Below are 13718 nucleotides of genomic sequence, written 5' to 3'. Positions count from 1 at the left end.
CTATACACTCAAAGACATGTACTTGTGTCACAACACCTTTGTCGTCAGTCACCAGACCGATCTCATTTATATGTCCTGATTGGAATTACCTGATTTTGATTTCATGGAATTGAGGTAACAAGTCAAGCAGTTCCAGTTATTAATGAAAGTGAGTGGTATACATCGAGCTTTCATTGTTCCATGGATTTCTACTTGTGGGTATTTCGGCCAAAGCATAATGAATTATGATTATAGAACCAATTAGTGTTTTGTTTGTGGGCAGGGGAGATGAGATTTGTTGTCATCTTTATAAGTGTTGTAATCAGATGATTCTATGTGGGCATAGTCCTCATGATTCCTGTGTTCAAAATGGTAAATTCTTCCCAGATGAAAATGGTTTGGATGTCAAAGATTACTTGTTTGTCATCAGTCTTGTAGTGTGTACTTTATGAACGAAAGATGATGACAATATGTATTGTTCCAGCTGTGGGACTACGAAACCGGGGACTACGAGCGGAGCCTGAAGGGACACACAGACTCCGTACAGGATATCTCCTTTGACTCCACAGGAAACTTCCTTGGTGAGACACAGACACTACTGTGGTGTTTACTTTAGACATGGGGCCAAAAAGCTGACATTTAATTTTGTTCCAAGACCTTGTAACTCCCAGTGTCTTGAAACGATGGTTAGAGACAGTTTGGGGTTTCTAGATAGAGGAGTATTGGACACCAACTTTCTCTTAACGTGTTGAAATGAGGGCCTACTGAGATGTGGTGAAGTCTGCTGATGTGTGGACACACTGGAAGACGTGTTCTGGGTTATCCTTCATAAAGACATTTTCTATGAAATCTCTATATTGCTTCAAACAGCACAATGTGTGAAGCCCATTTCTGGTGTCCCCCGCCGTGATGTTGCTGGAATATTACTAAAAGCGGCGTAAAACCAAACTCAGTCAGTCAGTCAAACAGCTGGGTAAAGCTACACTCAGCAATATGCTAGTGGCTTGTACGTTATCCAGCCTGGGTGATTAATATTCTGAGTACCATTCCATGCAATGTTGGCCTGGTGATATGTAATCAACTAAATCAGAGACCCATTGCAGTTTGTTGGCATCAGTTGTAATCCGTCTCAGCTCAGAATCCACACAAGGGTCAGAGATAAATGAAAGTTTTTAGGTTAGGTAGAATTCTGTATGTCTGTAAGCCATATCTATGTAACGTGTCGCTTTGGTTGCAGCCTCTTGTTCAGCTGACATGACGATCAAGCTGTGGGACTTCAAGGGCTACGAATGCATCAAAACCATGTATGGTATGTACCACCGTCTTCCTCATGCCAGCACTGGTGTCCATGACTTGACGTCTACTCCTCAGTTCCACCAGACAATGGCATGCACTGTCCAGCAGGAGAACGTCAAGTCACGGACTCATGATGTAGCATGTCATTATACAAGACAGCGGCTCAACACACTGATGTAGCATATTGTTGTATAAGTATGAACATCATGGGGCCTTTGTTATAACCTGCAGACCATCCTTAGTTTCTAGGAACTGTGGAAACTACAAACATTTTATTATTCTATTTCTATAAATGTTTATGTTGCCAGTGGGGTAGTTCCAGTTAATAGCTGTTTGATATGTGTCCTTGATAGACCAGTACCATTACACCAACTTTTACCTCACGAAGCGACCAAAATCATCAGTCCGTCACAGTATACTGGGTTAGGAATTAATGTTGCCCAGAGCATGTTAATGTTTTCTCTTATTGGTGTCTATACCATATGAAGATTCATGACCTGAGTAGGTCTTCTTTTATTGACCTGAAGAAATATTGTTAGCTTCCTGGCCCTGAAAAAGTCTGACCTTACAAAAATATTTTACCTCTGCTTTCATAATTCTATTCCAGTGACAGGGATGTCAATTGTATATGTTTAATAAGATGTACATCCAGCTGATGTTTTCTACACTTTTACAAACAGGCCACGACCACAACGTTTCGAGTGTGTGTTTCATGCCAAGTGGGGATTTCGTTGTCTCGGCTTCCCGAGACAAAACCATCAAGATGTGGGAGGTGGCCACCGGGTAAGTCATGGCTGTCGTCATCACGTGAACATCGACTACATTAACAATTTGAACCTGGAGCTTTAAAGGTTCATATCAAGGAAGTCAGAGAAGACTTGCAAATTGACTCCATCGCTTGATTAAGGCACCAGTAACTTAAGTAAAGGTCACCTTCAAAGATTCAAGAAGTTTTTTTCCTATTTATTATTGCTGAGTGCGGCGTAAAACTCAACTCAACTCATGTGAGGGGTGATGGGTAGCCTAGTGGTTAAAGAGTTCGCTTATCACGCTGAAGACCCAGGTTGGATTACCCACATGGGTGCAATGTGTGAAGCCCCTTTCTTCTGTCCCCCTGTCGTGATATTGCTGGAATATAGCTAAAAGCGGCATTTAACTAAACTCACTCACATTCTGTTTCATGTCTCATGTTTAATAGATTACTTCTTTTCCTTAATTTTTTTTAATTATCAACATTTTTTCTTTTATTTCTTTTTATTTTGTATTGATGGATTACATTTGATAAAGATGCCGCCACGTACAACCATCCAGAAAATTGTACATGTTATCACGCTCACACGGTTTGTGAGTCTAAGTTGTTTAATATTCTTATTAAAGTACTGTCGGAAATGCTAGAAAAATGCTTTTTAGCCTTAATATCTTTCTAAAGGTGATAAATGTACTATGTTGTCAATATGTCAACCGCCTATTGTCTACCTAATTTTTATTTCAATCGATTTAATATTCCCATGCATTTAAAGGGCAGTTTACAGGAGAGAATTTGGTACCAAAACAGCAACTTAAGAGTTCAACAGAAATCTGAAATAGTCTTTACATTTATGCTAATAATGCAGGTAGTGTAAAATTATGAATTAACGTTTTTCCCAAACAAATAAATGTTTAATGTTTGTGTTACTTTACTTAAATTATCGTTTCGTTATTGAAGAAATATTAATATAAATGTTAAGTCTTGATAAATAAGTTTCCCGTCATGCATGCACATCTTTATCACAGCGTCCACTATGGCCAACGATTTGCAGTCGATTGTTGCAAAGGTTTATAGTTTTTTTCTGCTTAAAAAAGACAGAGGTAAACCTTTCATTAGTTTAGAAATGGTTTATTACAGAACTTGTAGAGCTGTTGGCATGTCTCACCAACACGTTTACAATATTGTAAACAAATCAGACAAGACAGGGACCGTCTCAAAAGCAAAACCGGGACGAAAAACCATCCTTGACAACTTTGACAAGAGAGTGCTTAGACGGGCGGTCTACAAAATTTATGAGAAAAGAAAAAATATATATATTCTAAAGAAGCTACACCAGTGACTTCGTTAATTCTTTGGCCAATGTTCACAACTAGATTAAACTGACCAAATTACATCCATATTTTTTCAATGAAATATACTGTTGACATGCAAAACATTTATTAAAACGTTGCACATTTCTACAATCAATCGATAAGATAACACAAGTGATAGGATTCTTTCCAATGTACAGTAATTAGGTATGTTTATTTCATAAAACACACATACACAAATGATCCCTTACATAACTCATTATACTATCGTTACACATATTCAACATTTTGCAGAAAAACATTTATTGAGATGACCCTCAAAGACGGCGTGTGCTCAGGTGTCAATTTCACCTGTCGATATCGTGGATGCTGATGACGTAACACAGGCAATTAATGTTTGTATCAAATAACGTCCCACTACCCCTTATTTTTCTAAGTTTTTGGTATTTTCATCAGTAAAAATACATTTTAGAGCATGTCTCAAAATTTATTCCCTCGGTCTACATTAGGTAGATGTTTCTTGAAGTGATATTTGTTATTTAAGTAACTGTAATACCTCTGAATTTTACATATAAGTCAAAAAGCATTTTTCTAGCATTTCCGACAGTACTTTAGTCCATAATTTTATTAGGGTTTGTTGATTTCCACATCCTGAGAAGATCTGTATTGGTTGTTGTAGGTACTGCGTGAAGACGTTCACCGGCCACCGGGAGTGGGTGAGGATGGTGAGAGTGAACAATGACGGATCTCTCCTGGCCAGCTGCTCAAATGATCAGGTAACTCATGGAGTTGGGGTTTAGATACTGCCAGTAATAACACCTGTGGAGATATGATGTGATCAGCCCACTGCCCCGCACTTAAAGCACAGACTGAGGGGTATTCAAGATACCAATGTGTGTTGACTCTCATGTTGTGGTGCATGGATTGTTCCTCATTATTATTATTTATTATTATTATTATTATAGGATATTTATATAGCGCACATATCCAGGCTACTAGTGCTTGCTCAAGGCGCTGGTATTTTTCCCCTCCATCATTGGATGTCAGTATCAACGGCACATCGTGTTATCAATCTCAACTCCCTGGGGAGCATACAACTCTTGCAGCCACTAGGCGCACCGAGTTATTGTGGCCTTCTCATCCTAATGAGGTACCCATTCACAGCTGGGTGGACTGGGACACATAGTCACAGTACTTTGTCCAAGTTCACTGCACGTTGCTGTACCCGCAACTAGGTGTATGTATTGGATCACTGGTTTGTCTGCTCAGGCAGCTGTGATGTAGCTGGAATATTTTGTCAGCTTGTAAAGCAACATTCTGTTCACAACTAATGATTTTAGGAATCCAAAGGTCTGAGCAACCCATTGGTTGTAGTTGAGTCTCTGATGTGCCCTGATTGTGATCATAGACCCTACCTGGTACCCTGTACATGACCCAACCTACCTGGTACCCTGTACATGACCTTTCCTACCTGGTACCCTGTTTATGACCTAACCTATCTGGTACCCAGTACGACCTTACCTACCTGGTACCCTGTACATGACCCAATCTACCTGGTACCCTGAACATGACCCAACCTACCTGGTACCCTGAACATGACCCAACCTATTTAGTACCCAATACATGACTTTACCTACCTGGTACCCTGTACATGATATGATCCTGTGTATCTGCAGACTGTCCGTGTGTGGGTAACAGCCACAAAGGAGTGCAAGGCCGAACTTCGGGAACACGAGCATGTGGTGGAGTGCATCACCTGGGCTCCGGAGTCAGCCCACCCTGCCATCAACGAGGGAGCCGGCATTGATGTATGTATCACGCCATTCCTTAGAGACTTACCTCAAAGTAGGTAGAGAACATGTTTAATGATCTGTGAAGAAGTGTTTATCAACCGACATGGTTGCAACTAGAAGAAATAAGTCCGTAGACTGTGTGAGTGATGACCTTTTGTTTGGTATTTAGGCCAAGAAACCCCGCAGTGGCCCCTTCCTGATCTCCGGGTCCCGGGACAAGACCATCAAGATGTGGGACGTCAGCGTTGGACTCTGCCTCTTCACTCTGGTTGGTTTCAGTCAGCGATGGCATCATACATTCCCCTCTTGCTATTCCGAGGCAGAAATACTCTAGCAACTAACGCCTGTTGCACTAGCCATTGAAAACTGGACAACTGTGCTGTTTACACAGGCTTGGAAAGGTCTTGAATTTGACTTGATTTTGTTGCAATGATTGCCTTGAAAACTCCTTAAACTTTCTGATTGTGTGGACCCTTGAAGATCCAGGTTAGAATGGGTCTTCAGCAACCTATGCTTGTCGTAAAGGGGACTATCAGGATCGGGTGGTCAGGCTTGCTGAATTGGTTGACACATGTCATCATATCCCAGTTGCATAGATCATTGCTCATGCTGTTGATCACTGGATTGTCTAGTCCAGACTCCATTATTTACAGATCGCTGCCATTTAGCTGGAATATTGCTTAGTGATGCATTAAACAACAAGCAAACAAACAAACAAAACAAACAAAGTCTGATTATGTGTCATGATGCCCCAGTTGGGACTACTTGTTCATACTATCAACCACTGTACCCAGGACTGACTGATAGCGTGAGTCCAGGATTGTGGTCCCGGTTTGATTATAGTGTGCTCTCAATGGCTGTGAAACTCCCAAGTATCACTGCAGTGTTCAGTGTGTACAGTTACATGTATTTATCCCCTGCTAGGTTGGCCACGACAACTGGGTGCGTGGACTGGTGTTCCACCCTGGCGGCAAATTTATCTTGGCCGACAAGCGGATGACAAAGAACAAAGCTCTGCGAGTGTGGGGCACATCAAGAACAAGCGGAACCACAAGACTCTGGAGGCTCACACACACTTTGTCACGTCACTAGGTGAGTGGCAAATGTAATTCCGTCATGTCACTAGGCGAGGGATAAATATCACACAGTCTTCATCATCTGTCAAAGTAGATGACAAATAACACTTCATCACATCACTAGGTAGTCTTCACCTCCTCTCAAAGTAGATGACAAATAACACTTCATCACATCACTAGGTAGTCTTCACCCCCTCTCAAAGTAGATGACAAATAACACTTCATCACATCACTAGGTATCTTCACCTCCTCTCAAAGACAAAACACTCTTAGTCAAAAATAACACTTCATCACATCACTAGGTAGTCTTCACCTCCTCTCAAAGTACAAATAACACTTCATCACATCACTAGGTAGTCTTCACCCCTCTCCTCTCAGGTAGTCTTCACCTCTGTTGGTGACAAATAACACTTCATCCACAAATCTAGGTAGTCTTCATTCCCTCTCAAAGTAGGTGACAAATAACACTTCATCACATCACTAGGTAGTCTTCACCTCCTCTCAAAGTAGAGGTCAAATAACACTTCATCACATCACTAGGTAGTCTTCACCTCCTCTCAAAGTAGATGACAAATAACACTTCATCACATCACTAGGTAGTCTTCACCTCCTCTCAAAGTAGATGACAAATAACACTTCATCACATTACTAGGTAGTCTTCAGTCAAATAACACTTCATCCACATCTCTCAAAGTAGATGACAAAACAAACACTTCATCACATCACTAGATAGTCTTCACCCCTCTCAAAGTAGATGACAAATAACACTTCATCACATCACTAGGTAGTCTTCACCCCCTCTCAAAGTAGATGACAAATAACACTTCATCACGTCACTAGGTAGTCTTCACCCCCTCTCAAAGTAGATGACAAATAACACTTCATCACATCACTAGGTAGTCTTCACCCCCTCTCAAAGTAGATGACAAATAACACTTCATCACATCACTAGGTAGTCTTCACCCCCTCTCAAAGTAGATGACAAATAACACTTCATCACATCACTACATCGCATCACTTCACATTGGGGTTTAAAGCATCGGCTTGTCAGCCGAAGACCTGGGTTGATTCCCCACATGGGTACTATGTGTGAAGCCCATTTCTGGTATCCCCCGCCGTGATATTGCTGGAATATTGCTAAAAGCGGAGTAAAACCATACTCACTCACTCACTCTAATTGCATAGGATTCGTACTGGAAAGAATAAGCTGCATCATTCCACCAATATTTCGCAGGTAAACAGAAGAGACAAGAGAATGTCACAGATTTAGGCTACTTTGATGATGTAACTATTATAGAAATCCATCTTGTGTTTCCAGATATGCACAGAACTGCTCCGTATGTAGTGACCGGAAGTGTGGACCAAAATGTCAAAGTATGGGAGTGCCGTTAATAACCAATCAAAACATAGGTACAGAGGAAGGAACTATCTGATTGGTCATTGCTGTGGGTTACTAGAGTCCGCAGATCGGACAGAAGAGTTATACAGACAAACGAGTATCTTGTTTTGTGGTTGCGTGGCTCCGCAAGAGATCTTAGGCATTACATATTTATTATTCTCCAACACAGGGTTGAAAAGCTGTCTATGAGAGAGTGCTTTCAAAACTGTGCTCATTCTGATGGCCTAGGACTTGTCAAATGCATTTATTTCAATGATTACAGAAATTTGCAACCTTGTCAATGACAACAACATACTCAACAGGGAAAGAGAACCTGTTCAGCACTGTGAGATATCTGGGAAAATGATGGAAAAATGACCTGTTGCGTAGCTAGCCAAGCCATACGAGATCAGCAAGCATAATCTGCAGTGGCTGTTGCCATAGCTAGAGGAGACAGACGAAGGAGGCCTGTTTTGAAGCCACTTTCTCATACGACCAACAACCCTGAACCTGTGTGATATTGTGCTTGTCTGTGCCGGCTTGACGGGACGATTCTACAGTGCACTGTCCCCTCACTGTTTGGCTGCATACATGTGTATTTAAACAACCTCTTGTGGTCTTCTGCATAGTTACCCTCACTTGTCTAAACAGGCTGCTTCGATAGTTGATATTGTCACATACGTGAAGTACGTGTAATGTTGTTCAAGTAATTTTTGACCAGTTCTAGACAATGTATTCAAACTCATCATATCCTATCATCTTAGGTCACACGGAATATTACTTCAGTTGTGTTGGAAAATTTTTAGAATTAATACTTGTGCTCATATTTATCCTCTGTCATGGATTTCTACCTTCTTTTCATGTTGAGTGCATGATGCATATGCATGAGCATTGTAATGGCCGTGTGTGTCCTAAGTGTTTGGTAGGGCTACCAATTTTTTGATGGTGTCAGGTCAAGTTTGAAGACTACAATCTAGGTGAGTACATGACTATATTTTCATCTAAAGTATCTTTACTTATTCAGCATGTTTGGATTTTTTGAAGCAGTACTGCGCGGTCGTGATCAAGTTTGAATCCTTCAAAACTTAAACCACTTCATTCATTTGTTATTTCGCCTGTCGAGAAACTTGTGACGGCAGAGAATGCTGCTTCCTTTGTGTTTGTCATTGGTGATATTAAGAGCTTGGACAAGTTAGGAAATTTGCACCACAGTTTTTTGTTTTTATGATAGCCTTCAGCCCACCAGGGATAAAAGTTGTCTCCGTTGCAACTCACATGTGACTAACTCCCTCAGATCATTAAGTGCTATTCGTCTGTACATACTAAATATCTCTGAGAGATTCTTCGCCAGTTTGCTGCTAGCTAAGAACCACAGATGCAAAGCTACGGGTGTTCTGAGGATGCCCAACAGATGTCAGCCAGTTCTGCCCTTTCGCTCTCTCTTGCACGAGCATCTAGTTTCCCACAAGATTGTAAATTTCCAACTGGTTTTGTACAGATGTAGAAGTAAGACCTAGAGTATTAGTGAGCTGTCGCCCAGGTTAGTTGACAATAACGTACCCTGACCATGATGTCAGTATCTGATTCAAGGTGTAGCGGTTGAAACCAAAGTAACCACTTTGTTCCGTGACCCACTTTCCTCAGGTTTATTTTGTGAGCTTCATGCTTGCACCACCAGTGCTATGTTTGTTCACCCTGTGTGTTACCAAGACATTCTCATATACACAGTCCTCCTGGGATCCCCCTCGGCCGCACAACCTCGAGACAGACACGGCCAATAACAAACAGAAAGGTTGGCTAAAATTATTTGTTATCGATTACAACGCTGTCACTTTCTGGACAGTTGTGACAAGGGAGATAACTCTACCCTTCATCGAAATGGTTTTTGTTTCGCTTTAAGTGGTGATTAACTGGTGGTCTGCTCCCGAAGGGAGTTAGGACTTGGAGGAACTGGTTCCATACTCCTCGTGTTGGGTCGTCTTGTGGACTGCGTGGAGTGAGGTGTCTGAGGTTGCCTGCAGCAGTACTGACGGGATCCCAGTAGACTGACATATTTGTTACTGTACATACATCCTGTTGTTGAGTTTGTGCTCGGCTTTGCTATAATTGTAATTTATTTACGACCTAGTGGTCCCGTAGTAACCTTGTGATAGCACCACATTTGTACAGATGTCTATACCAGGATATATACATGTCTGTCTGTTCACCACTCGTCTCTATACTGGAGTTCAAGTCGTACACATTAACTAAATGTTATGTTTGTTCCAATTTCAGTTTAAAAATTAACATAATCAGAGTGGACAGTTGCTTTGTCTGGTTTATCTTTCTGACTGGTAATTTTGGAATTCTTTGAAAATATGTTCGATTCTAACAAAGACATGGAAACATTGTCTGAAGCCTGGGCGTGTGTTATGTCGGTGGTATTATAGACAGCGTGTGAGATGGCTTCTAGAAGAGTTAGTGTGCGACATAATAACATAGACATATATACTAACCATGACTAGGATGGCGCTTGTCTTACAATCAAATAACATTCAAAAGTTTTGCAAAATCCTACTTACAAAATGCAGGTGAAAAGTTGGGAGATGTGTTATCAACAGAAACCGATCAAGTTATATTTTATGTTTCACAGTGCTTTATTTATTGTGTGTTTAATCTCAAGTCAGTTGAGTTTAAATCAAAATCATTTCCGTCAACACATTCCCTCCTGATATTTCGCAAATAGTTAAACTTGATGAAGCAAACATGTCCGATTTCCTCACCTTTCGTACTTTCTTGCGCTGGAAATGAACCAACCAATCATCTGTGAGTCTCTGCTTCCCTGCACAGCCATCTTACTGTCTTCCCGGGCAGAAGTGGGCTAGATCTAGGGGTTTAATCTGTCTGCAGGGATCACTCGCCTCAACACACTGAGACAGAATGAAGTCTCACAATGCAAGAAATTTTGCCTGGAAGAAGAGAAATAAGTTTTGTTGGGGGAAATTGTATCAGACTTGAATTTGCAAAATCCAAGTGTATGTTAGGTTAAAATGTTTGGCTGTTACTTGAACAGATTAATTTGTAGCGTGAAGATGTTGATTTCTCAAGCCTTTCATTCACATCCATTTTGCAGGTTTAATTCAAGAATGTTTGCGTTTCATCAGTCATGACAACAGCACCATTCATTTCCATTCAGACGTAATGTTTGGTTTTGTAGAGATCTAGCTGGAGTGTTGAAGAAACTTGCTATGTGCATTTAATTAACCAAAGCATTGGACAGATGCTTCATGTTGACGTGTTGATGCTCAGCTAATATCTAAGTCACTTTCTTGCATGACCAAATTGCAGTAGCAGGCGACCGACAACAGGGCCCGCATTCCATGGAGCGAGCCATGTGGTTGATGACACGGACGAGGAAAGAATGAATCACAGGGTCACTCCATGGAACAAGGACCTGATCTGTGCTGTGTTTTTGCTATGCAGACCGCTAGCTGATGTCATACAATTATGTTATATTTTCATATGTGATTTGTGTGATACTTTTATAATTACTGTTTGTGAATCTACTCCAGACCATCTCTTTACATCATTTTAGAATTGAGTTGTCTCCCTTCAATCACTGCCAGACTCCAGTGAGATGTACTAGTATGTAAAGACGTTAACTCCATGTTAATTTACTAAATTTTATGTAATCTGTCGAAGTGTGGAGGTATGGGGATGGGTACATGATTAAAATATAGATTATATGTAAAAGGAATTTGTTATTAATATTTGGGTAATTTGAATAATTGTTCTTGGTCTACAATGATGGCGTACATAATTGTTCCTTCTGAATCTACAACTTGCACATTATTCAAAGATCTGCATTCAGACCGTACACATAAACACTGGTACAGTTTTATCTGTCAACGTTACCAAGTTTTGCCATGTATGTTTTAGTGAGTGATATTTAATATACCTTTAGGAATTTGTGAGAGAAAGTGATTTTTTGTTTCTTTTTATTTTAAATGGATCGCTTTCTCTCTGCACTGTGTATTCCATAGTGTCACCAATGCTTCGGAACATCAGATATTTAATGTATGTCATGATATTGTCGCCTACCTGCTGACTAGTAATATGGTGAATTAAAACCTCAAACACCAAGGCCAATCTTGTCTTGTTTGTGCCCAATCTTGTAAGGATTTCCCTTGGTTCTCTCTGAAGTTGTGTCTGGGTTCAGATCCCAGGTCCACCCTGATAATGTTTCTGGGTTTCTCTGCACCGTACTTGTGCTCAAGGGTTTCACCCAAGTGGGAACATCTAATTTCTGTACTACTTCGGTCAAAACTTCTGCTTGTCGAGGACCGCGTTTCCCCACATGGGCACAATGTGCAGCCCATGATGGATATTGCAAATTGCTAAAAGCTTCTGCTTTATTTCTGCTACTTCGAAAGAGGGCGCTAGGGCAGTTGACATTCTGCCGACTGAAGACCCGGTTGGATTGGCCACGTGGGTACAATGTATGAGCAGATTTCTGGTGTCCCATCGTGATTTTGCTCGAATATTGCTAAAAGCCTTTAAAACCATACTCACTCACTCTCTTTCCTCCAGCTGCAAGTACCCGTGAAGGTCCGGGTTAGAATATTGATCTTCAGTAACCAATGCTTGTCGTAAGAGGCGACTAACGGATCGGGTGGTCAGACTTAGTTGACAGATTACACAGATTGATGCTCATGCTGTTGATCACTGCATTGTCTGGTCCAGACTCTATTATTTACAGACCGCCGCTATATAGCTGGAATATTGCTGAGTGCAGGGTAAAACTAAACTCACTCACTCACTCCAACTGCAAGTTCACCTATGAAATATCTGGGATACTCTTCAGAGTGCTGTTAAAGCATACCCACTCAAGCTGTCATCAGTTAGTACAACTCTCCAACTTCCAGTCCAGCTTTTTAGCTGGTAGTTCAGTGGGTAGAGTTGCTTTCCTGAACTTCAATAGGCTTTGAAGGTGGTGAGTTTAAATCCCAGTGTGAGCGTGCAGGGTCTCCACGATGGTTTGAAACAATACAGTATAACAACAGATATTGTGTCAATAAGAGAGCCGTCCCAAGTCCCATACCTTGGTTCGAATCCCATACTAAACCTGATTGTGTCCATGTTTGAGAGCACCATACAACTGACTTCTTACCGAGGTATTTAGAAGTTGGAGCAAAAAGGAATAACACTATATGGAGAACGACCGTGTGTTGGTTCGAACACCGTTATCACGCAAGTGATGAACAGAAAAAGGTTTAAGAGGCACGTATACAAGTGTGACGGAGTGTTTGTACTGCACAGTAGGAACGATGGCTGCAAGAGCATGGGGGGGGGGCTAGTCACCATACAAGGACAACAACGTCCAGAGAGCGGAAGGTCGCGGGTTCGATCCCCGACCGCGTCATACCAAAAGACGTTAAAATATGGTACTTGTTGGTCCCTGCCTGGCGCTCGGCATTAATGGGTACAACAAGGATTGGTTGGCTCGGAGTCAGTATACTGTGTCTGAGTAGGGTATTCATGCTTCACTGCGGCATGGTATCTCAGTGGGCTGGCACTATAAAACCAGCTTAAGTCTGGGCTAGTACAAGCAGCCCCACATACACATACACACGCATGCACATCGTCATATGAGCGAAATATTCTCAAGCACGACGTAAAACCCAATTTCACCTCACCTCACTTATTCCTATATATTCATAGGCTTCCAGACCCTTTCTGATTTGCCACCCACACCCACACCCACAATATATAAAATAAATTCAATTCAAACAACAGAACTCTAAGAGCTGCTGATTCGAGCCGCCCAAAACGGGTCGGGTGGGAAGACTTCGTGGCAGTCTGTCTGTCATCGCGCCCGATGGTTTGGTCGTTGATCATGCTGTCAATCTCTAGTTCAACCGGACCAGTCTCAAGTAGAAAAATCAATTCTCACAGAAAAATCAATTTTCATTTCGCTTCACATTCAAGATTTGTACACCACCCAGTGTTTTAATCCCTTAAAATCACATTACCACCACATCAAAGGGATTATACTAAAACTACCCATTCTTCCTCTCAAGAAGACCACCTCAAGTATCTGTGGTCCCGACGTCAACCCGTGGGTGTTCAAGGCTAGGTTGAGTCTCCAATAATCTAAGC

General features: G+C 41.4%; 1 protein-coding gene across 1 annotated transcript in view; it reads left to right on the top strand.

Annotated features, from left to right (window-relative positions):
• The window catches only part of LOC124254186 (lissencephaly-1 homolog), a 49968-nt gene extending 38266 nt beyond the window's left edge, over window positions 1-11702 (top strand). The window contains 9 exon segments of the mRNA XM_046688072.1: window positions 464-560; window positions 1217-1288; window positions 1956-2058; window positions 4013-4109; window positions 5010-5141; window positions 5296-5394; window positions 6051-6152; window positions 6155-6218; window positions 7521-11702. Of these exon segments, the coding sequence (XP_046544028.1) occupies window positions 464-560; window positions 1217-1288; window positions 1956-2058; window positions 4013-4109; window positions 5010-5141; window positions 5296-5394; window positions 6051-6152; window positions 6155-6218; window positions 7521-7594 (840 nt within the window). The 3' untranslated portion in view covers window positions 7595-11702.
• Window positions 11703-13718: the final 2016 nt, after the last annotated feature.

Source organism: Haliotis rubra, unplaced genomic scaffold, assembly GCF_003918875.1.
Source record: "Haliotis rubra isolate DU_JTF1 unplaced genomic scaffold, ASM391887v1 Scf567, whole genome shotgun sequence".
NCBI lineage: Eukaryota > Metazoa > Mollusca > Gastropoda > Lepetellida > Haliotidae > Haliotis > Haliotis rubra.
Note: the sequence above shows the minus strand (reverse complement) of the source record. Positions and strands in the feature narration are given on the sequence as shown.